General features: G+C 45.2%; 1 protein-coding gene across 6 annotated transcripts in view; it reads right to left on the bottom strand.

The window, feature by feature from the left end:
• The window catches only part of ANKRD52 (ankyrin repeat domain 52), a 75,945-nt gene that overhangs the window by 10,057 nt on the left and 41,012 nt on the right, over nt 1-24,876 (bottom strand). For 4 of the 6 annotated variants that reach the window (XM_073663746.1, XM_073663745.1, XM_073663744.1 and 1 more), the window contains 11 exons: nt 13,796-13,867; nt 11,903-12,104; nt 11,479-11,566; nt 10,985-11,102; nt 10,624-10,843; nt 10,378-10,465; nt 10,215-10,298; nt 7,154-7,299; nt 6,993-7,075; nt 4,238-4,320; nt 3,306-3,397 (listed from right to left, as the gene is read on the bottom strand). In XM_073663746.1, coding sequence (XP_073519847.1) covers nt 3,306-3,397; nt 4,238-4,320; nt 6,993-7,075; nt 7,154-7,299; nt 10,215-10,298; nt 10,378-10,465; nt 10,624-10,843; nt 10,985-11,102; nt 11,479-11,566; nt 11,903-12,104; nt 13,796-13,867 — 1,276 coding nt within the window. The remainder of the gene's footprint in view (nt 1-3,305; nt 3,398-4,237; nt 4,321-6,992; nt 7,076-7,153; nt 7,300-10,214; nt 10,299-10,377; nt 10,466-10,623; nt 10,844-10,984; nt 11,103-11,478; nt 11,567-11,902; nt 12,105-13,795; nt 13,868-24,876) is intronic. The other 2 variants (XM_073663748.1, XM_073663747.1) reach the window with 1 other exon arrangement.

Consider the following 24,876-nt stretch of genomic DNA (forward strand, 5'->3'; position numbering starts at 1 on the left):
TATGATCCAGGAAAGATTATTGTAAGGTTGAGAATATTGCCTGAGGCAACACTAACCTCATTATGAGGTTAATCTCCTAGTGATTGCAACATTGAGGATAACAATCAAAGATCTACACTCTAGTAATACCATGGTCATGCCCAGTACCTCAAGTGCAGCTAACTATCCCAGCTTTCATCTTACGCAGGCTACATGACAGGGTTAAAAAGTCATATATTGGCATAGTCACAGGGTGTTATAGTGGCAGAAGTTACAGCTCCCTTTTAAATTATTTGGGTTTTAAAAGGGAATCTGTCAGTAGGATCAACCCTTCTAAGCCATTTATATGGGTATGCAGGTCATAAAAAGTTGAATAAAATGACAGGGCTGTATGACCCCGACTCCCTCATACATGGCTCATGTTTAAGTGATAAATTTACTGTAGCACAGATTCATCTCAGCTAAAAGTCTAGACCCTTAGATCAGGAATAGGACATTTCATAACTTTCCCAAATTCTTATGAAAAAAATATTCCCCACAAACTGCATTGAACTACTGTACCCAATGTATTATATATTTTAGGAGTCGGTCCATTTTATACAGACTTCGATTCAGACTCCACCAAAATGGACACAGAGTCTGACTCCCGAATTCACGACTCCGACTCCACAGCCCTGTAAAATGATGATATCTTGCTATCTGAAAGTCAATGTTTTATTCCAGAGAAATGCATGCTTTTCTTGAAGAGGTTGTACACTATAACATTGATGACCATCATCAATGTCTGAAAGGTCAGGGTCCAACACCTGGCACCCCCGCCGATCAGCGTTTCTCGGCGGCCACAAATGCTCAATTGAGGAGCTGCTGTCTTCAGATATCCTTATGCTAAGGCACACACGTTAAATTATGGCCCGCAGGGTGATTATATTTGGCCCACTACACAAGAACCACCACCCCTTTTTGGGTCCCATTATTCTGCACGGAGGACTATGTGTGTCCCATTATTCTGCACGGAGGACTATGTGGGTCCCATTATTCTGCACAGAGGACTATGTGGGTCCCATTATTCTGCACAGAGGACTATGTGGGTCCCATTATTCTGCACAGAGGACTATGTGGGTCCCATTATTCTGCACAGAGGACTATGTGGGTCCCATTATTCTGCACAGAGGACCATGTGGGTCCCATTATTCTGCACGGAGGACCATGTGGGTCCCATTATTCTGCACGGAGGACCATGTGGGTCCCATTATTCTGCACGGAGGACCATGTGGGTCCCATTATTCTGCACGGAGGACCATGTGGGTCCCATTATTCTGCACGGAGGACCATGTGGGTCCCATTATTCTGCACGGAGGACCATGTGGGTCCCATTATTCTGCACGGAGGACCATGTGGGTCCCATTATTCTGCACGGAGGACCATGTGGGTCCCATTATTCTGCACGGAGGACTATGTGGGTCCCATTATTCTGCACGGAGGACTATGTGGGTCCCATTATTCTGCACGGAGGACTATGTGGGTCCCATTATTCTGCACGGAGGACTATGTGGGTCCCATTATTCTGCACGGAGGACTATGTGGGTCCCATTATTCTGCACGGAGGACTATGTGGGTCCCATTATTCTGCACGGAGGACTATGTGGGTCCCATTATTCTGCACGGAGGACTATGTGGGTCCCATTATTCTGCACGGAGGACTATGTGGGTCCCATTATTCTGCACGGAGGACTATGTGGGTCCCATTATTCTGCACGGAGGACTATGTGGGTCCCATTATTCTGCACGGAGGACTATGTGGGTCCCATTATTCTGCACGGAGGACTATGTGGGTCCCATTATTCTGCACGGAGGACTATGTGGGTCCCATTATTCTGCACGGAGGACTATGTGGGTCCCATTATTCTGCACGGAGGACTATGTGGGTCCCATTATTCTGCACGGAGGACTATGTGGGTCCCATTATTCTGCACGGAGGACTATGTGGGTCCCATTATTCTGCACGGAGGACTATGTGGGTCCCATTATTCTGCACGGAGGACTATGTGGGTCCCATTATTCTGCACGGAGGACTATGTGGGTCCCATTATTCTGCACGGAGGACTATGTGGGTCCCATTATTCTGCACGGAGGACTATGTGGGTCCCATTATTCTGCACGGAGGACTATGTGGGTCCCATTATTCTGCACGGAGGACTATGTGGGTCCCATTATTCTGCACGGAGGACTATGTGGGTCCCATTATTCTGCACGGAGGACTATGTGGGTCCCATTATTCTGCACGGAGGACTATGTGGGTCCCATTATTCTGCACGGAGGACTATGTGGGTCCCATTATTCTGCACGGAGGACTATGTGGGTCCCATTATTCTGCACGGAGGACTATGTGGGTCCCATTATTCTGCACGGAGGACTATGTGGGTCCCATTATTCTGCACGGAGGACTATGTGGGTCCCATTATTCTGCACGGAGGACTATGTGGGTCCCATTATTCTGCACGGAGGACTATGTGGGTCCCATTATTCTGCACGGAGGACTATGTGGGTCCCATTATTCTGCACGGAGGACTATGTGGGTCCCATTATTCTGCACAGAGGACTATGTGGGTCCCATTATTCTGCACAGAGGACTATGTGGGTCCCATTATTCTGCACGGAGGACTATGTGGGTCCCATTATTCTGCACAGAGGACTATGTGGGTCCCATTATTCTGCACGGAGGACTATGTGGGTCCCATTATTCTGCACGGAGGACTATGTGGGTCCCATTATTCTGCACGGAGGACTATGTGGGTCCCATTATTCTGCACGGAGGACTATGTGGGTCCCATTATTCTGCACGGAGGACTATGTGGGTCCCATTATTCTGCACGGAGGACTATGTGGGTCCCATTATTCTGCACGGAGGACTATGTGGGTCCCATTATTCTGCACGGAGGACTATGTGGGTCCCATTATTCTGCACGGAGGACTATGTGGGTCCCATTATTCTGCACGGAGGACTATGTGGGTCCCATTATTCTGCACGGAGGACTATGTGGGGCCGATTATTTTACTGTATACTGGTTGGCCCGTGACTTTGTCCAAGTTTTTCATTTTGGCCCTCAGTGTGTTTGAGTGTGACATTCCTGTCTTAAGGGTAGGTCATCAATGTTAAAGTTGTGGACAATCTTCTTTGGCATAAAATATCGGCTCGCAGATATCATTTTATTCAGCTTTCTATGACCTGCATGCCCATACAGGAGACTTAAAAGGGTTGATCATACAGACATGTTCCCTTTAAAACAAAGGTAACACACAGGATAAGGAAATACAAGTCTCACCACCTTCCTCATCCACAGCCAAAACAGTAGCTCCTCTTGTAAGCAAAGCTTGGACAACAGTTGCAAGCCCATTTCGGGCAGCAATGTGGAGCGGCCTAACAAAACAACAACATGGAAGACAACATTGTACACATCACTCCATATAATATCAAAATATACAGGTAATATGTAAAGTGTACTGACTTGCCACTAATCTTAACAATTAAACTATCAAGTCCTGACCTACTGAAATAATGTATATGGCAAGTTACATTGTCTGCAGATTTCACTATAAAACACATAAAAGTGAAGGACCCAAATTATAATTTCTGTAGATCACATGAAAATATCTGCTGAGTACTCTGGACTTTAGGAAAATAACCTTTAGTCTGCAGATAGATGGAGGGACATTCAATTTCCTTGCAATGTTTGGCTACTACTGCAGTTAAAAAATATATATGTAAAGAGGTTGTACAACGGTAGCAAGTTATCACCTATCCACAGGATGATTGATAACTTGTTGACTGCTGGTGGGTTCCATGGCTGGGACGCCCACTAATCCGAGAAAAACCATCTGAATGGTGAAGTTGTCCAGAATGAAAACCAACGCTCTATTCTTTGTGTATAGAACTGCTGGGGACAGCCGAATACAGAGTTCAGCTATATCAGGCAGTAAGCTAGCAAGTCACTCTACATTTTATTGCATCTTCAAGACTCCAAAGCTCTGACAACAGTACAGCAAGACTCCTAGATGTCTCAGTAACATACAATGCGGCATATCCTTATAACTTTACACACACTTCTGTTACACTCTGCTGGATGCGAACAGCCAGACCTTATCCATTTACATTTTGTTAGTTTGATCTTGTAAAAAATGCATATAAATGGGCACTGCGGCGTAATGGAAGAAGAGTTACTTGGCACAAGATGAATAACACAGAAGGGTATAGACTTACATTTGCAGCATACTGTTTGTTGCATTGATAAGGCCAGTGTCCTGGGTCTCCCCTAGAAGCAGCAAGGCGCACTTTTCATGGCCCTAGAATGAGTAACAATAAAATTAGCATTAACACGAAAAACTTCACTTTCCTCTCTGGACGACACGTGGCTTATTTGAGCTATATTAAGATGATTGCATAACAAAATCCTAATTCACTCCAAGATAAATGTGGTGATAACATTTATTCCACATTACATTGTAATGAGGATGGAGTACCAGCAGAAAATCCAAGGAAGGGCAATCATGCTGTGAATTGTATACCATTGTACACGCATAGGATGTACTTCATTAGGATGGCTTATAAAGAACCAGACCATAATACACGGTGTAAACGTTTTAAAACGGACTAGACCCAAAAGCCATTTTTGGTCTTAAGTGGAAAAAAATTATTTCCTGCTCCTAACCTGACCACTGCAATATATCAAGTTCTACTTTAAAACCAGTCATACAGGTGCATCTCACTAAATTAGAATATCATCAAAAAGGTAATTTACTTCAATACAAAAAGTGAAACTCATTATATAGAGTCATTACAAACAGTGATCTATTTCAAGTGTTTATTTCTGTTAATGTTAATGATTATAGGTTACAGCCAATGGAAACACAAAAGTCATTATCTCAGTAACTTAAAATAATTAACAAAAAACACCTGCAAAGGCTTCCTAAGCGTTTAAAAAGGTCCCTCAGTCAGTTTCAGTAGGCTCCACAATCATGGGGAAGACTGCTGACTTGACAGATGTCCAGAAGGCAGTCATTGACACATTCCACAAGGTCCCATAGTTTTAATTTTCATTTGGAAATCAAGGTCCCAGAGTCTGGAGGAAAAGTGGAGAGGCCACAATCCAAGCTGCTTGAGGTCTAGTGTGAAGTTTCCACAATCAGTGATGGTTTGGGGAGCCATGTCATCTGCTGGTGTAGGTCCACTATCAAGACCAAAGTCAGCGCCGACGTCTACCAGGAAATTTTAGAGCACTTCATGCTTCCCTCTGCCGACAAGCTTTTTTTGAGATGGAAATTTCATTCTCCAGCAGGACTTGGCACCTGTCCACACTGCCAAAAGTACCAATACCTGGTTTAAAAACAATATCACTGTGCTTGATTGGCCAGCAAACTCGCCTGACCTTAACCCCATAGAGAATCTCAATAGGAAGATGAGAGACACCAGACCCAACAATGTAGACGAGCTGAAGGCTACTATCAAAGCAACCTGGGCTTCCATAACACCTCAGCAGTGCCACAGGCTGATCGCCTCCATGCCACGCCACATTGATGCAAAAGGAGTCCCGACCAAGTATTGAGTGCAGACACTGAACATACATTTCAGTAGGCAAACATTTTGGATTTTAAAAACATTTTTCAAGCTATTATTCTAATTTACTGAGATAAATGACTTTTGAGTTTTCATTGGCTGTAATAATCAACATTAACAGAAATAAACACATGAAATAGATCACTCTGTTTGTAATGACTCTATATAATATATGAGTTTCACTTTTTGTTTTGAAGACCTGAAATAAATTAACTTTTTGATGACATTCTAATTTTGTGATATGTACCTGTATGTGAACAATGAAGTGAAAACCATACGGTTTATGAGTTTTACCAGACAAGCAATGTCAGTTTTTTTTTTTAAAACAAACAAAAAAAACCCTCTCCAATCAGGGGCTAACAGTTGGGAATTTTTTTCAACAGACACAAGGTTTATACGCATCTCTCACTCAGACATTACATAGCCTGTGGTGATTGAGAGATTTTGGCTAAGAATTAAACGTTTCCTTCTAACACAATGGTCTCCAACCGTTCTCATTTTGAGAACCACATTTAGTTGAGAGATGGTCACATGCACCCTCCTCCACCATAGCCAAAGCTTCCCCACAGAAAGCACCTCGTGCCCCCCTTTCTTATAGGAGTATACTTACAACCAGGGGAACTGCAATTCTTCTGGAATTTCTGAATTCTCGCATTAAGCACTCCCACTACACTATTGTATCTAGCTTCTACACCCCTCTAATAGTATCATCCCATCTCCAGCTTACCATAGTTATCACCCCAGTATACAAACATCCAGATCTGCTCTTCTGTGCAGGCAACTCCCAAGCGTCACCATCTGGAGACCTTCGCTTTATGGCTGGTTGCTAGATCTTGTGCCAATGCACCAAGTTTCAGACAGCAGCAAGCCATACATCATGGTCCCACAAGTCACATGTGATACCCTTGTTCTAACACATCTGACCACCTTTGCACATGTTTTGTTGCCTATTCAAATGGTTAGACCCAAAAAAAATAATGTCAAAAGTGCCCTAGAAGACTTATAGCCGCCCTGCATTAAAACAAAGAGAAGTTCAGCTTCACACTTCGATATCTCCCAATGCTCCCCCAGAAATATCTTTTTTTTTAGCAATAATATCCTATGGATTTAGTAAAGGTGTCCAACCTCAAAAGAATACAGAGTGGAAAAGTTCTTTAATACAAGGGAGAATTTCAGAGCCTATAAGTCCCAAATACCAATATTGAAAAGTTTTATCTGAATTTTATCTTGGCTTGTAACACTACACTTATCACTATTGGTTACTTACATAATTTGAAATGTTCAATAAATAAGTTTATTAAAAAGAAAAAAAAAAAAACTTCTGTAACTTTATGAAATAAATAACAAGTGAAGATTCTCCTAAGCATCTAGCAAGAGTGAAATGATAGAAAAAAGCAGGCACCTTGCTGCAGGCTAGGTGGAGAGCAGTGTTCTTGTTTGCGTCCATCACAGTTAAATCTGCTTTCATGTGAAACAGCAGGAACTCTAGAAAAGGAGATTATGTCAGAAAAGCAGAACAGTTATATAGCATTTTATATAGATTTTAAAAAAATTACACGTTACCAACTGCTGCACTTCTCCCATTTTCTGCTGCCATCATCAGTGGTGTCCGACCTGCCTGGTCAGTGGCATCAACCTCTGCTTGGTGCTGCAGCAGTAGTTGTAAACCATTCATGTTGTCAGCAAAGGCTGCAGCATGAAGCGGAGTCCTAACCAAACACATAAGAAGCACAAATGAAACCTTAATAATTTTACATTCTATGTATTAATTTTTAATGCACTGTTTCCAATCCATTACATCGCCATCACTGTTTGCATTTTCCAAGATAGCTAAAAAGGTGGTGATAATTGACAGCCAATAATGATGCTTTTAGCATACTGGACGTCAGGGGAATAATTCTTTCCCATTAACAATAGGGTTGGAAAGGGGGAACTTTCTGGATTCTAGACTCCAATGGCCTATATTAGAAAATCGAAACTGAAAAAGCAACAACAAGCTACTTTCCATTCATAAATTTGACAGTCGAGTATGGAAAGAAGCTAAAAAAGTATATAAATACAGGGATATCCCCTTGGAGACTCCACTGTGGCACAATTCTGGATTACACCAATTTGAAATACGCCAGAATTTTTAAGTTGTGAGGGAAGAAGGGAATAACAATTAAAGGGAATCTGTCACCCCCTGGGCCTTAGGAGACCTCTAATATGGGCATACAGGTGATAGAAATGTAAATCTATACCTACCTGTTTGCTCCATATTAGAGGCTTGGTTTCTTTGAAACGTCTTTTTACAAAATCAGTTTTCCTATGCTTGGCATCCAGGGGATGCAAAGAAATGCCCGGCTACCTACTTAATTTCAATGTTTCCCCCATCCCCTGCATGTCACAGTGCCCTGTGAGGTGCAGTCTCGTTTTGCAGATCTCGCGTATGCGCAAAGCGCGCTCTTTTCTCCAAGCTATATTTCTCCCTGCTGTGCTCTAGTGCACAGGCGCCAGGGAGTCACTGTGACTTCCGCTCCAGTGACCTCCAGCGTGTACAACAATAAGGATTGGTCCCCACTTCCTCCAGGCATCCTGATAGTTAGGAACCATATTGTATATATGTATACATGTGTATATGTGTATTAAGTAAGTAGGCGGGGATTTCATAGTGTCCCCTGGACGCCAAGCGTAGAAAAATTGATTTTCTAAAAAGATAATTCAAAGCAACCAAACCTCTTATATGGGGCATACAGGTAGGTATAGATTTACATTTCTATCACCTGTATGCCCATATTAGAGGTCTGATATCCCCCAGGGGGTGACAGATTCTCTTTAATGACCTACATCAAGATAAGGCCTTTTGCTGCTCTGCACAATTATAATCTAGATTCCAAATACATAACTCCCATTTTTAAAGATATCTAACCATAAGATGCATTTCATTCAGTTTTCTGGTAAAGATGTTTTTTTTCTTCTGGGATTGACAAGTCTCAGAGTCCAGGTGGATTAATTTCTAGGCTATATTCCTCACTCATACATGCGGAGTGCTCCACTAGCAGTATTGGATACATGGGAATCCAAGATTCCATCAGTAAATGAAGACTTAGGTGTGGGTTTACTTGAATCCTACTTGTGTCTCCCCGGCTATGAATAATAGGTTAATACAACTATATACGGTATCTTATATCAGTTTTTCCACACCGGTTAGATTGAAGATCGGCAGATCTAGGGATGCCATGTGCCTGAAGAATGGTTCCCTAAACGCAAATGTTTAGCACATGATATGGGAGTGCCCAATTATTTGGTTTCTTTTGAGAAATACTAGGATTTTTTATATCTGTAATTCTGAATATTAATATTTCCATAGAACCTTTGTTATGTTTATTTTTGTAGTTTGCATGTGAAAATGAGGCCCCATCGCTCTAGTATATTTCTTAGCTTTCTTCTTTATTCTTAAGATAGCTATTGTTTTCCTATGTGAGGGATAGATAGACAACCTCCAATTTGTTCCATGTGGATAAAATGGTAAGCTCACGGGCAAACAGGAGGAACCCCTCCAGCCTCTATGGCTAACGTTTAAGACCTGGTGAAAATCGTGGGTTAGGGTTATAACAATGAGGTTTAATATATATTAATTTCTGAAACTAGGCCTAAGGGGTAGCGTTTCTCCTTATGGACAGTGACACACCAGCTCTGGCACGTCAAGGTAAGGAGGCTTATTCGCCATGCAATGCTCCTCTGGGAAATGTAATATGCAAATTGCCTCTTCAGAGAAAAAGAGGACTTGTACTCTATAGTGCCACCTATTGGAAGTAGCAATCCTACAAGTCACAATCAACCCTTTAACGAGTCGTGCAATATGACTTAGGATAAAAGCCAAATCAGAATCTCAATTTGCAGACACGGTGTTTCGGACTGTTGGCCCTCGTCAGTGCAAAGTATGAGAGCTGATTTGGCTAGGTGAGAGGCTCTGGACTGAGGTCTAAGGGGTAGCGTTTCTCCTTATGGAGAGTGACACACCAGCTCTGGCACGTCAAGGTAAGGAGGCTTAGCCAAATCAGCTCTCATACTTTGCACTGACGAGGGCCAACAGTCCGAAACACCGTGTCTGCAAATTGAGATTCTGATTTGGCTTTTATCCTAAGTCATATTGCACGACTCGTTAAAGGGTTGACTGTGACTTGTAGGATTGCTACTTCCAATAGGTGGCACTAGAGAGTACAAGTCCTCTTTTTCTCTGAAGAGGCAATTTGCATATGAAACTAGGCCCCGAGTCAAGTAAGTCTTCATCATTTGCATGATTTATCTAAATTTCACTCCGTTAAGTATAACTCTTGAAATATGTAATGTATGAAGCCTGATTCATCCTCAACATGTTTTTGTTCCATTTTGGAATATTTAGTACCGATTTAAAACAGCATTATGTTGTTACTCTGTGTAATATTACCTTTTTAATAAAACAAGTTAAAAAACAGGGTTGTAAGATTAATTTACTACAAATGTGATTTCAAATACACAAACCTAATTACTTTTTTTATTACAAACTCTTGTCTCTGACCGTAACAGGCAAAAATCAAAAAAATCTTGCACCATATTCCGGTTTAGGTTTGCTTCCAAACTAACAATATATATTTATACTGACCTTCCTTTGGCATCTCTGCTATTCACAATCTTGGCACCCAATGCTGTTATAAGCATCTCAGCCGTACCGTCTTGGCTGTTAATTCTGCGAATAATCAAACACTCAACTAATCTGAAGGCATTTTTCATACAAGCCGGGTGCACATAACATGAAATGTACTTACACTGCACAGTGCAAAGGGGTGAAAGGGTTTCCTTCGAGGTAAGCAAATGGGTTGTGTTCAAGTAACAATTCCAAACAATCTTCATGCCCTGGAAAACAAAATGCCGAAACTGTTTAATATCATTTGTGCGCAAGACTAAAAGTTATTTAAGATTTAAAACAAAAAAAAAAAAACACCTTTGAAATAAAACAGGAGAGCAAACATAATGGATTTGCTTTTTTAACATTCAAGGAAGACATGACCCACCATTGTAAGCAGCCCAGTGCATGGGAGTGTATCCGTTGTAATCCACCACTGCATCCAGCGGGTCCGTAGAGAGTGCAGCCTGCAAATACACATGCACCAGTGTTGCATGGCCACAAGCTGAAGCAAAGTGAATAGGTGTGCGTCCCTTGTAATCCCGACACAGCACAAAGGCATCATGGTCCAGCAGAGCACCCACACAATCTTCACAACCAGTTACTGACTGCAGAGCATACATAAAAACATATTGAGAACGCAAAAGTGAAAACCATGCCTCCGTAACAGAAAAGCAATCCCAATAAAATCAGTCAACTTCAAATGTAGCTTTCTAGAAAAAAAAAAAAAAAAGTAATGCTTTGCTCACCGCTCTGTGTAGTGTGGTTCTTCCTCTTTTATCTCCAGAATCTACAGTGGCTCCTTTCTCCAGCAGCAGGTGAACACAGTCAACATGTCCATTCATCACAGCAAGCATAAGGGGGTTCCTGGCAAGAACCAAAAGACAAACAATTTCAATGCATTGCTATGTACATGGAGTACTTATTTTATTTAATCTTTCATGACTTTACAAATTGTAGCAATACCGTTCCAAATTCTGCAGGTTGTAACTTAGAATTCATCACCACCAGCGGAATGGTAGAGTTGGCATAAAGCATAATGACCGCACAGCAAGCAGGCATAGATAACAGACTGCTGGGTGATGTGAGATCAGGCCTAATATGAAGCTAGCAGAACGCAAATAAAATGTGAGAAAGATATTTTTTTAAAACATCTTTCAAATGTGAATAAAACAAAAATATAGTAATAAATTACAAGAAACAATAATACATTTCAACAACTTTATATAATGAAAGAACTCACTGCCCATGTGCATCCATTACATCAGTAATGTCTGGCTTCTCACTGCTATCGATCAGCAGGTGAAGAACATCAGTGTTTCCAGAGGCGGCTGTGAAAAACAAAAGTTATCATTATAGTCAGAATCATAGCTGTCTGTATTGCAACCCCTTGTATTCAGCCAAATCGTACAATTCAGATAAAAACTGTACGCAGTTTTGGTGCATGGCTCTTCGGCATGAGTCAAATCAACACCAATGTGTATAGGCAGCTTTAGATAAGGTTTTGAAAGATTAAAATCGGTGAGGATACCCAGATAGTGTTTCTGTCACAGTTAAATTAGCTTTTGAATAGGGGGATTTAATGAAATTTTCCACAAAGCATTTAACATTAAACTGAACCCATTGACAGCGCAGTTGGCGGTCAGGAAACATACATGATTACCTACCGGCTACATGCAATGGTGTCCATTTCTTCTTGCGGTCCTTAATGAGAGGGGAGGCCCCATGGCTCATTAGAACCTCCACACACTCTGTAAAACCCCTTTCGGTGGCGAGGTAAAGCGCAGTGCGACCTTTGTGATCACGAACATCCAGATTCACCAGCGTCTCCGCTAGAGTTTTCAGGGCATCGCAGTGACCATTGTAGGCCTGTAAACAGTACATTTTATGTGCTTGAGTTTTAGATTAGGCAATGTAATTACTAATGTTAACCACAAGGAAACACATGTCAAAATAAAAGATGGCAGGTCACACAGATCAAGATAAGATCTCACCAGCTCTACACAAAACTGTCAAACAACTCCTGAACAAAGGAAACAATGCCAATGTTTATTAATGTTATCTTTATACTTTAGCTGTGTGTGTATGAGAATATAGATCTATCTATATATTAAAAGATAATACACTGCTCAAAAAAATAATGGGAACACTCAAATAACATCCTAGATCTGAAAGAATGAAATATTCTCATTGAATACTTTGTTCTGTACCAAGCTGAAAGTGCTGACAACAAAATCACACAAAAACCAAAGGAAATCAAATTTATTAACCAATGGAGGCCTGGATTTGGAGTCACCCCCAAAATTTAAGTGGAAAAACACACTACAGGCTGATCAACCATGATATAATGTCCTTAAAACAAGTCAAAATGAGGCTCAGCATTGTGTGTAGCCTCCACGTGCCTGTATGACCTCCCTACAACGCCTGGGCATGCTCCTGATGAGGTTGCGGATGGACTCCTGTGGGATCTCCTCCCAGACCTGGACTAAAGCATCCGCCAACTCCTGGACAGTCTGTGGAGCAATGTGACGTTGGTGGATGGAGCGAGACATGATGTCCTCCATGGGGAACGGGAGGGCCAGTCCATAGCTTCAATGCCTTCATCTTGCAGGAACTGCTGACACACTCCAGCCACAAGAGGTTTGGCATTGTCCTACATTAGGAGGAACCCAGGGCCAACCGCACCAGCATATGGTCTCACATGGGGTCTGAGGATCTCATCTCTGTACCTAATGGCAGTCAGGCTACCTCTGGCGAGCACATGGAGGGCTGTGCGGCCCTCCAAAGAAATTCCACCCCACACCATTACTGACCCACTGCCAAACCGGTCATGCTGAAGGATGTTGCAGGCAGCAGATCACTCTCCACGGCGTCTCCAGACTGTGTCAAGTCTGTCACATGTGCTCAGTGTGAACCTGCTTTCATTTGTGAAGAGCACAGAGCGCCAGTGGCGACTTTGCCAATCCTGGAGTTCTGTGGGTTGTTGCCCTCCTACGGCCCCCTCCACGTCACCTGGTGTACTGGCCTGTCTCCTGGTAGCGCCTCCAGCCTCTGGACACTACGCTGACAGACACAGCAAACCTTCTTGCTACAGCTCGCATTGATGTGCCATCCTGGATGAGCTGCACTACCTGAGCAATTTCTGTGGGTTGTAGAGTTCGTCTTATGCTACCACGAGTGTGAAAGCACAACCAACATTCAAAAGTGACCAAAACATCAGCCAGAAAGCATTGGTACTGAGATGTGGTCTGTGGTCCCCACCTGCAGAACCACTCCTTTATTGAGGGTGTCTTGATAATTGCCAATAATTTCCATCTATTGTCTATTCCATTTGCACAACAGCATGTGAAATTGATTGTCAATCAGTGTTGCTTCCTAAGTGGACAGTTTGATTTCACAGAAGTTTGATTTACTTGGGAGTTAAACAGACTAAGTGTTCCCTTTATTTTTTTGAGCAGTGTAGATATATATATTAAATATATAAACACATGCATATAAAATGTATAATTACTTATAATGAGAGATTTCTATATTACATTACACAAATCAAAGATACTTACTGCTAAGTGCAAAGGGCTAACCGGTACAGTGCTTTCCACATCCTCCAGGCAGTTAAAGGACATCTCTAGGAGCTGTGGATAACAAACTATGTTAAATGCACACCAGAAAGACACACCATACAGATCCCTTGCTATAAGAAAATAATTTTAAAAGGTCACTTTCCCTACAAATACATTTAAATTACGTATACCCTACATAGGACTAGAAAGCAATATTATGTTGGTACGGAGCAGTGGTCAAGCATGCAATTTGTAGCTCCATTCAAACACCATGATCTTCTGTTTCTAAAATTTTCAATGAGTGCCACTGCACAGGCTTTTGTAATTAGCTTTATTATTAAATTGTGAGGGATTTATTGTTTGTACATGTCCCAGCTTAATTGTGAAGTGCTGCAGAATGTTGGCGCTATATAAAATTATTAGATTATAAATTTTCTACACTTCTCACTATCCTGCAATTTTCTATATATTTTTTTTTTTTTTTTTAACTTCCTGTGAGGTTTCGTTTGCAAGGTGTCTCAAACTGGATGTCACAAAAGGCTGGGGCTGCACTCACTTCTCTGCAGAGTCTATCACCCATGACGATTGGTTTGATGGCGGTGATTGAAGCAGTGTGAGTGACATCAGCACCTCCCCTGATGAGGATTCATTTAAGGCCGGTATTAGAAGCTGTGGGGAAGCCTCAAACCAATTGTCAGGTGGCAGCGCTGGTGTCACTCACACTGCTTCTAACACCGCACCCTTGATTACGATTTATTTCAGAGAAAGACTGCGGTGTTAGAAGCACTGAACGACTGCGGTAACTGAAGATGTGGTCACTTCTCGATCACCTCTACTGAACCAGGACGTCATCCTCTCTGAAGAAGCGACAGTGTGAAACGCGCGTTAGGGGGATACAAGTTCTGGTAATTACACTATGCTTTAATGTTTTGATGTGCTCTAACTTAGACAAGCTGACTGATTAACTAGGTGTACACTGTGCTAAACACTTATCGATGGCTCTGTAGGGGTTACGAATATACTTGAATACGTTTTGTACCTCTTGTTACCCTGTCAGAGCACTAGTTGTATTTTGCATTTGTGTAGCATAACCTCTGCAACTAGTTGTGGTGGATTTTTGAATGGTCATAATCTCTATATCTTTGGAGTCCTCATAAGATTCCATATGGTCCCACTAGGGGGAGACAAATAGTAAAATGACTATTAACATATATGTGGTACTTTCTGTTTGGTTCTCATACATGCACTATGCACTTGGGTCTTCACATGTGGCATAAATTAGAAGTACGACTTTCCCGGTACTTGTTCATTGGCAGTAGGTTTCCCTTTTAATCAATTTTGTTTTTAAATTTTGTCTTTTTAATATCCAGTACAGACCAAAAGTTTGGACACACCTTCTCATTTAAAGATTTTTCTGTATTTTCATGACTTTGAAAATTTTACATTCACACTGAAGGCATCAAAATTATGAACACACATGTGGAATTATATACTTAACAAAAAAGTGTGAACCAACTGAAAATGTCTTATATTCTTGGTTCTTCAAAGTAACCACCTTTTGCTTTGATGACTGCTTTGCACACTCTTGATGAGCTTCAAGAGGTAGTCACCGGAAATGGTTTTCACTTCACAGATGTGCCCTGTCAGGTTTAATAAGTGGGATTTCTTGCCTTATAAATGGGGTTGGGACCATCAGTTGTGTTGTGCAGAAGTCAGGTGGATACACAGCTGATAGTCCTACTGAATAGACTGTTAGAATTTGTATTATGGCAAGAAAAAAGCAGCTAAGTAAAGAAAAACGAGTGGCCATCATTACTTTAAGAAATGAAGGTCAGTTCGTGCAAAAAATTGGGCAAACTTTGAAAGTGTCCCCAAGTGCAGTTGCAAAAACCATCAAGCGCTACAAAGAAACTGGCTCACATGAGGACCACCCCAGGAAAGGAAGACCAAGAGTCACCTCTGCTTCTGAGGATAAGTTTATCCGAGTCACCAGCCTCAGAAATCGCAGGTTAACAGCAGCTCAGATTAGAGACCAGGTCAATGCCACACAGAGTTCTAGCAGCAGACACATCTCTACAACAACTGTTAAGAGGAGACTTTGTGCAGCAGGCCTTCATGGTAAAATAGTTGCTAGGAAACCACTGCTAAGGACAGGCAACAAGCAGAAGAGACTTGTTTGGGCTAAAGAACACAAGGAATGGACATTAGACCAGTGAAAATCTGTGCTTTGTTCTGATGAGTCCAAATTTGAGATCTTTGGTTCCAACCACCGTGTCTTTGTGCGACGCAGAAAAGGTGAACGGATGGACTCTACATGCCTGATTCCCACCGTGAGGCATGGAGGAGGAGGTGTGATGGTGTTGGGGTGCTGGTGACACTGTTGGGGATTTATGCAAAATTGAAGGCATACTGAACCAGCATGGCTACCAAAATCTTGCAGCGGCATGCTATTCCATCCGGTTTGCGTTTAGTTGGACCATCATTTATTTTTCAACAGGACAATGACCCCAAACACCTCCAGGCTGTGTAAGGGCTATTTGACCAAGAAGGAGAGTGATGGGGTGCTACGCCAGATGACCTGGCCTCCACAGTCACCAGACCTGAACCCAATCGAGATGGTTTGGGGCGAGCTGGACTGCAGAGTGAAGGCAAAAGGGCCAACAAGTGCTAAGCATCTCTGGGAACTCCTTCAAGATTGTTGGAAGACCATTTCCGGTGACTACCTCTTGAAGCTCATCAAGAGAATGCCAAGAGTGTGCAAAGCAGTCATCAAAGCAAAAGGTGGCTACTTTGAAGAACCTAGAATATAAGACATATTTTCTGTTTCACACTTTTTTGTTAAGTATATAATTCCACATGTGTTAATTCATAGTTTTGATTCCTTTAGTGTAAATGTACAATTTTCATAGTCATGAAAATACAGAAAAAAGGAGATTTTTGTGTACTCACCGTAAAATCTCTTTCTCTTAGCCTCTAATTGGGGGACACAGGACCTTGGGTGTTATGCTGCTGTCCACTAGGAGGCGACACTACGCATAATCTGAAAAAGATTAACTGTGGCTTCTCCCCTGCAGTATACACCCCTAGACGGCGTCAGCCATCTTCAGTTTTGTGCAAAAGCAGTAGGAGGAACGTAACATAGATAACATAGTCATGCCTATGAAAAGGCAACTATATAAGAACTCAAAGGAAAACCAATATGAGAACTCAACTTAACGGCCCGGAAGGGCAACAGGGTGGAAGCTGTGTCCCGCAATTAGAGGCTAAGAGAAAGATTTTACGATGAGTACACAAAAATCTCCTTTACTCTGTCGCCTTATTGGGGGACACAGGACCTTGGGACATCCCAAAGCAGTCCCTGGGTGGGAAGCAATGGACGAATATTGTGTAGACGGGTCCCTATAATTAGGGTACTGCCGCCTGCAGAACACGTCTGCCCAGGCTCACATCTACTGAGGATTGGGTATGAACGCTATAGTGATTGGTAGAATTGTGTAGGCTGGTCCAGGTGGTTGCCTTACACACTTGCTGTGCCGAAGCCTCGTGCCGAATGTGCCGTAATATCTACTGGAAGAGGAGAATTTTTGAGGCGGTAGGCCTCTTGTATGGTGGATCTGATCCACCTGGCAAGGGTAGCTTTAGAAGCTGGCAGACCCTTGAGGCCACCTTCCAGAAGGAGGAAAAGAGAATCAGATTTCCGGAAGGGCGCAGTGCTAGACAAATATATACGCAATGCCCTGACAAGGTCAAGCGTATGGAAAGCCTTTTCCACTCTATGAACCGGAACCGGACAGAGGGATGGTAGCGAAATTTCTTCATTGAGATGGAAGTTGGACACAACCTTCGGAAGGAAGGATGGAACCGTACGGAGAAGTACCTTGTCCTGGAAAAAAATCAGGAAGGGCCGTGTGCAGGAGAGTGCTGCGAGTTCAGACACCCTGCGTAGCGAGGTGATTGCCACGAGGAAAAAAACACTTTCTGTGATAGAAGACGGAGTGGGACTTCCCTAAGGGATTCAAAGGGTGATTCCTGCAATGCAGTCAGCACCAGGTTGAGGTCCCACGTTTCTAGTGGTCGTCTGTAGGGGGGAACGAATCGGGAAACCCCCTGAAGAATGTTCTTACTTGCGGTTTGTGAGCAATGCACTTTTGAAAAAGCACTGAAAGAGCTGACATCTGGCTCTTAAGGGAGGCCAGGGATAGTCTGGCTTCCAGGCCCGATTGGAGAAAACCGAGTACCCTGTGTAGGGAATAGGGTAGTGGGGTTTGGTTACGAGATTCGCACCAGGTAAAGAAGGCTTTCCAGGTACGGTAGTAAATCTTGGCCGAGGTTGGTTTTCGTGCTCGGATCATGGTTCCAATGACATCTGGCGAAAAACCTGCCTGGGTTAGAATCCAGGTCTCAATGGCTACGCCGTCAAATTGAGGGCCTCTAAGTTCTGGTGGTAGAACGGGCCTTGTGATAGAAGATCCGGACGGTCGGGAAGACGCCAGGGAACGTCTGCTGTGAGTCGTACGATGTCGGCGTACCATGTACGCCTGGGCCAGTCTGGTGCAATTAGGATGGTTGGTACTCCCTCCTGTTTGATCTTTCTCACCACTCTGGAAATCAGGGGGAGAGGTGGAAAAATGTACAAGAGCTGGAACTGGGTCCAGTGCTGAACCAGGGTGTCCTCCGCTAGCGCTCGCGTGATCTGGCCATGAGGTTGGAGACTTTGGCATTGAGGTGAGACGCCATTAGGTCCACGTCCAGAGTACCCCAACGATGGCAGATCTGTTGAAAGATTTCGGGATGGAGAGCCCACTCTCCCTATTCCTTGCCGGCTGAGGAAGTCTGCTTCCCAGTTGTCTACACCCGGAATGGGGTCCGCAGAGATAATGGAGTCCGTTTTTTTTTTTTTTTTGTTCCCCCCCCCCCCCCCCCCCGCCCAGTGAAGAATGCGTGTCACTTCTCGCATCGCCCGGACACTGCGGGTCCCCCTTTGGTGATTGACATATGCCACGGCCGTCGCATTGTCCGACTGTACCCTGATGTGGGATGCTGCCAGTAAGTGATGGAAGGCTCTTAACGCCAGGAGGATGGCACGAATTTCCAGAATGCTGATGGGCAAGGTTGCTTCCGCTGGGGACCACTTGCCCTGTGCTCTGTGGTGTAGGTGTACTGCACCCCAACCCGTCAGGCTTGCGTAGGTGGTCAGGACCTTCCATTGACCTGGAGAAAAGATTTCTCTTTTGTTAGAGAGGTCCGGTTGATCTACCAGTGAAGGGACTTCCTGGTTGACAACATCAGCTGGAACTTCCTGCCGAGAGAAGAAGGGTTCCTGTCCCATGACTTGAGAATGTCTAATTGGAGAGGTCTGAGGTGAAGTTGGGCAAATGGAACCGCTTCTATTGCCACCATCCTGCCAAGGACTCTCATGGTAAACCGGAGAGATCGAGGGGGTTTGCTGAGAAGGGTGCGAACTCCTAAACGGAGAGGCAGTGCCTTGTCCTTGGGAAGGAGTATTAGACCCCTGGAGGTATTGAATAGCATTCCCAAGAATGTCAGAGACTGGTTTGGGGCTGGTGACGACTTTTGTAGGTTGACTAACCAGCCCAGGCGACTCAGAGTGTCGATCGTGATTGAGACACTGAGCTCGCAGTCCTTGAAGGTGGGAGCCTTGACGAGGACATCGTCTAGGTATGGAATGACCACTATGCCTCTGGAGTGTAGGACGTGCATGGTGGCTGTCATGACGTGGTAAACACTCTGGGGGTCGTGGAGAGTCCGAACGGGAAAGCCACAACTGGTAGTGATCCTGGTCGATAGCGAACCTGAGAAATCTCTGATGGGTAGGTGCAATCGGTATATGCAGGTATGCATCTTGTATGTCTATATTCTCCTTTTTCCATGGATGCGATGATGGAACTAAGAGACTCCATACGGAAGTGACGTACTCTTACATATTTGTTGAGCTGTTTTAGATCTAGTATGGGCCGTGCCCCACCTCCTTTCTTGGGGACTACGAATAGATTGGAGTAGAACCCATGGAAGCGCTCGGCTGTTGGGACACGTATTATGACATGTGCTTGAAGGAGCGAGGAGACCGCTTGGTGAAAAGCTTTTCTGGTGGTTTTAGGGGAACAGATATAAAAAATCTGTTTGGTGGGTTGGAAGTAAATTTTATTTTGTATCCTGAAGATACTAGTTCCCTGACCCACCTGTCTTCTGTAATAGGTAGCCAGAGTTGATGAAAGAGTAAAAGTCGGCTGCCTACAGGTGGAGTGTCTTTTTGAGTCCGTGAGTCATGATGAGAAGAAATTTTTTGGATTTCCCTCTTTTTGATTTTGATTGGCCTGCATTTGACTGCCAGGTCTTGTCTGACTTTTGTGTCGATCTCGAGTCTTCCCTGCGTGTGAAGCGGCTGTTATTTTGTCCTGGCCGAGAGACGGACCAGCCGGAAGAGTTCCGAAAGGATCGGAATCTATCTTGGTTACGCTTGTTATAATTGCACTAGATGGTGGCCCGATTCTAATGCATGGGTATTCTAGAATATGTATGCGGCCGACCGGGCGCAATCAGCAAAACGGTGTTTAAATTTGGCGGCAATATCGGTGATTGGTCACGGGTGGTGGCCGCGACCAATCAGCGAACGGTGTTAGTGAGGACCGGAGAGCTTGTTTAAATTTGGCGATAAAAATCGACCAATCAGCAGAGTGTTGTTTAAATTTGGCGCCAAAATCGCTGATTGGTAGCGGTCGCGACCAATCAGCAGAGCGGCGTTTAAATTTGCCGCCCATCTCGCTGATTGGTCGCGGATGCCAGCCGCGACCAATCAGCACAGCAGTGTTTAAATGTGGCACCCAAATCGGTGATTGGTCGCGGGCAGCGGCCGCGACCAATCAGCAGAGCGGTGTTTAACTTTAGCGCCAAGATCACTGATTGGTCGCGCTCTCCGCACGCGACCAATCAGCAAATCGTATTGGTGAGGAGCGGAATCGTATTAGTGAGGACCGGGAGCGCCGCTGCCTGTACCGCTACTTCCGCTGCGAGAAGCCGGGACATGAGCGACTGCTCGCAGCAGAAGTATCCCGACCCGCAACGCCGCTCCCCGGTCCTCCCTTGACACCCTAGCCGCTGATGTCCCCACAGTATCCGCATGGTGTTACTAAGGTCCAGACATTTGTGTTAAAAATCGCTGATTGGTCGCTGGCGCTGCCCGCGACCAATCACCGATTTGGGCGCCAAATTTAAATATCGGCCGCGACCAATCACTGATCTTGGCTCCACATTTAAACATCGCTGTGCTGATTTGGTCGCGGACACTGACCGCGACCAATCACAGATTTGGGCGCCACATTTAAATATCGTCCGCGACCAATCAGCACAGCGGTGTTTAAATGTGGAGCCAAGATCGGTGATTGGTCGCGGCCGATATTTAAATTGGGCGCCCAAATCGGTGATTGGTCGCGGGCAGCGTCCACGACCAATCAGCACAGCGGTGTTTAACTTTTGCGGTAAGATCAGTGATTGGTCGGGTCCGAAGACCGCGACCAATCATCGAATCGTCTTGGTGAGCATCGGGGAGTGGCGCTGCCTGCGCGGGTACTTCCGCTGCGAGAACCCGGGACATGAGCGGGCGCTCGCAGCAGAAGTATCCCGACCCGCAGCGCCGCTCCCCCGTCCTCTCTTCCGCATGGAGGTCAGCGACGCCGGCGGTCCTTCCGCTGCTACCGGCCGGGAGATGAGCGCCTCGCGCCGCTCATCTCCCGGCTGCATCTCCTTCCCGCAGATGGGTCTGGCGGTCGAGGTCCTTCTGCTGGTACCCGCCGGGAGATGAGCGCCTCGCGGCACTCATCTCCCGGCTGCATCGCCGCTGAGCTCCGTCCCGCAGATGAGCCGCTAACGGCCGCCATTTTTTTTTCAGAAATCCCATGGCGCTGATTGGCCGCTGCCGGACCAATGAGCTACGCGCGATTTCCTGGACAGACAGACAGACAATTATATATATATATATATATATAGATTTGGGTTTCAGTTGGGGAAGAGAGGTACTCTTACCCCCGGTGGCGTTGGATATCATTGTGTCCAACCTTTCACCGAAAAGCCGACCGCTGAGGTATGGAAGCTGCGTGAGGGACTTCTTAGAGGCTGCGTCCGCTTTCCATTCACGCAGCCAAAGGATAAGCAGAATAGTGATGGCGTGTGATACTGCCCCCGCTGCACCTCTTGCAGAATCCAGAGCTGCATGAAGCAAGTAGTCTGCCACAACTGGTATTTGAACTGCTTGTTCCAACAGTCCAGGGGCAGAAGCTTGAAGGCCAGTTTGTAAATTTTTTGCCCAAGCCAGTATGGCCTTGGCTGCCCAGACTGAAGCGAACGCGGGAGCTAGGGAGGCTCCTGTGATTTCGCAAATTGAACGAGCCATACTTTCTACCTGCCGGTCTGCTGCATCCCTGAGGGTTGAGCTATCTGGCAGTGAAAGAAGTGTCTGTGCTGCCAGCCTGGAGACTGGGGGGGTCCACAGCTGGTGGGTCTGTCCATTCTTTGAGGATAGATCTTTAATTCTGAATGATTCAAGAAAAACTTAGGCGGCTTCAGGGCTCCTTCAAATGAAATGTTATCTTGTGGTGCGTCCGGGGTCAGATCAGAGATATCCAGCACCCGATGTATGGACGAGATTATGTCCTCAACTAGTGCTGTATTGCTAGGTGGGCTTAGAGTTAGGGATCCATCAGTTTCTTTGTCTGAGTCAGAATCTTCTGACTCCTGTGTGTCACTAAGGTGTCTCCTAGGTGAATCAGAATGGAGTATTTCTCTGGACGGGGAATGGTGCGGAGAAATATAATCTCTGTCCCTGGTAGGGGACTGTCTAGATGACCTGGGACTACGGTATCTGTCCCTAGACAGGAATGACCGTGTGCTGTGTGATGACGCAGATGAGCGTGACCTATGGGTGCGCTTGCGTCCTGACCTGGATGTGCCTGGGTCAGTATGTGGCTGAGTCAGACTTTCCCTTTGCTGGGTAGTCTAGCAGAGGTATGGCTTTGCAGAACCTGAATCAATTGTCGGTCATGTTATCTATGGACTCTGTCATAGATTGTGACATTTGAGTGGCCCATTCCACTGAAGGGTAGTAGGGGCTGCTTGGGACTCTGGCACAGTAGTCTGCGTACAATCCTTGCAATGCGGATATGCCGTTGGGAAGAACATTACTGCAGGCTTCTCACCACTCTGGAAAAGCAGCCCTGCCTGGTTTTCTTAGACTTTGAGCCCGGCATAGTGCACCTGGAGTGGCTATGCAGGGGGGCTAACTGTGCAGAGGAGGATACAGAGTATTAAAAAATTCACAGCTGAGGGGTAACTCAAGCTGAGAACTTACCCCACCAATGTGCCCCTGTGAGCAGCGCTGAAAAAGCCTGGTCCTGTGCCTCCCCGGATACCTGGCTGGCCTGGGAATGTCCTGCAGCAGTAATGGCCGCCGTAACTCTTCTCCTGTATCCTGAGGTGAAGGAGAAGGGGTGCGGAGCGCTGCAAGGGCGGCAGTTTCTTTGGAGATGCGCGCCCTGCAGCCTAGATCCGCCCCCTGTGTGACACCGCAGAGTGTCAAAATCGTCATCCGGGGGGCCGAGAATGGGCGGTAGCTTCGGCTAGGCCGAAGCCGCGGTCTACATTTATTTTCTATGCCCAAAAAGGCTCCAGGCCGGCGCGGTAGTCCGGGGTGAGGGGGGGCCGGATCAGAACCGTAACCCCCCGGATTGAAAGGCAGAATGGCGGTGGGGGGAATAAATGGTAGGGGGCTCTGAAGAGAGTCCCCCTTAGGCGCTTTTAGGGAGAAAGCTGCCGCAGGTGCAGAGCCTGTGAAGGCCTGTGCCTGTGTGTGCCATGGCTGCCTGCACTCCCCCCGGCTCCTACAGGATCCCACAGACAGACTGGGGCTCCTGTATTGCTGCTGGTCCTCGGCTGAGGTGTGCTGGCTGGTGAGAGCTGCAGATGCTGCCGTCCAGGCCCTACCTGATGGTGTCTCAACCTAATACCCCCAGGGGGGATTAGGGAGTGTGCCACTGTCACCGTCAGGGGGCTTTGTCCTCGCCTCAACTTCGACCAAGACCGAGGGAATTGGGGAAGGAGGGGGGGTTCTCAACTTCGGGCCTGACCCGAGGGGCCGGAGAAGGAGCAGCATGGTGGTTACGCCATCTCAACTTCAACTGTGCACCCCATAGTAGGGGGCAGAGGAAGGAGCCATGCCGGGGGTCTCTTAAGAGACCCTCTTTTCTTCATCTGTAATCCCGTGCTGAAGCGAGGGACGATTGAAGATCTGAGATGTGCCTGCTTGCGACACTAAGCAAAAAACTGAAGATGGCTGACGCCGTCTAGGGGTGTATACTGCAGGGGAGAAGCCACAGTTAATCTTTTTCAGATTATGCATAGTTTCGCCTCCTAGTGGACAGCAGCATAACACCCAAGGTCCTGTGTCCCCCAATGAGGCGACAGAGTAATCTTTAAATGAGAAGGTGTGTCCAAACTTTTGGTCTGTACTGTATGTTCAATAAAATATATTTTATTACAGTTTTTTATATGGGGGGGGGGGGGGGGGGGGAGTAGTTCTTCGGCTTTACTATTGCATACTCCCATAAAACTTATAGGAACTGTTGAGGCTATCAGCCAATAGCTGTGACAGTGGATATGGCAAGTGACTGCTGCATCACTCTGATGCCGCCATGTTTCAGGAGGGGTCATAGACTCTGCAGAGAAGTGAGTGCAACCCCAACCTCCTGTGAAGTCCTATTTGAGACTCCGCTCAAAACAAAATGTCACAGGATGTAAGAAAAAATACATATAAAAAAAATACAATGATAAGGAAAAAAGTAGGGAATTTAATAATAACGCTAATTACAAAAGTGCTTGGGGCTTAAAGATAAGTATTTATAAAGGGGCTTTATAGGTATCGGACCACCATTGAACCAACCAAGACTCCATGTAGCTCCATGTAAACTCCTCCCCCAGAACTCTCTAGCAATTTAAGTTGTGATCAGTAGAACCGTGGGAGGGCAAGCACTGTGGCCATAATATTCACAAAAGAATGGGCTTGCATTACTACC

The sequence above is a fragment of the Phyllobates terribilis genome, unplaced genomic scaffold (genome assembly GCF_046119375.1).
Source record: "Phyllobates terribilis strain yellow unplaced genomic scaffold, ASM4611937v1 Scaffold_2__4_contigs__length_985480577, whole genome shotgun sequence".
Taxonomy (NCBI): Eukaryota; Metazoa; Chordata; class Amphibia; order Anura; family Dendrobatidae; genus Phyllobates; species Phyllobates terribilis.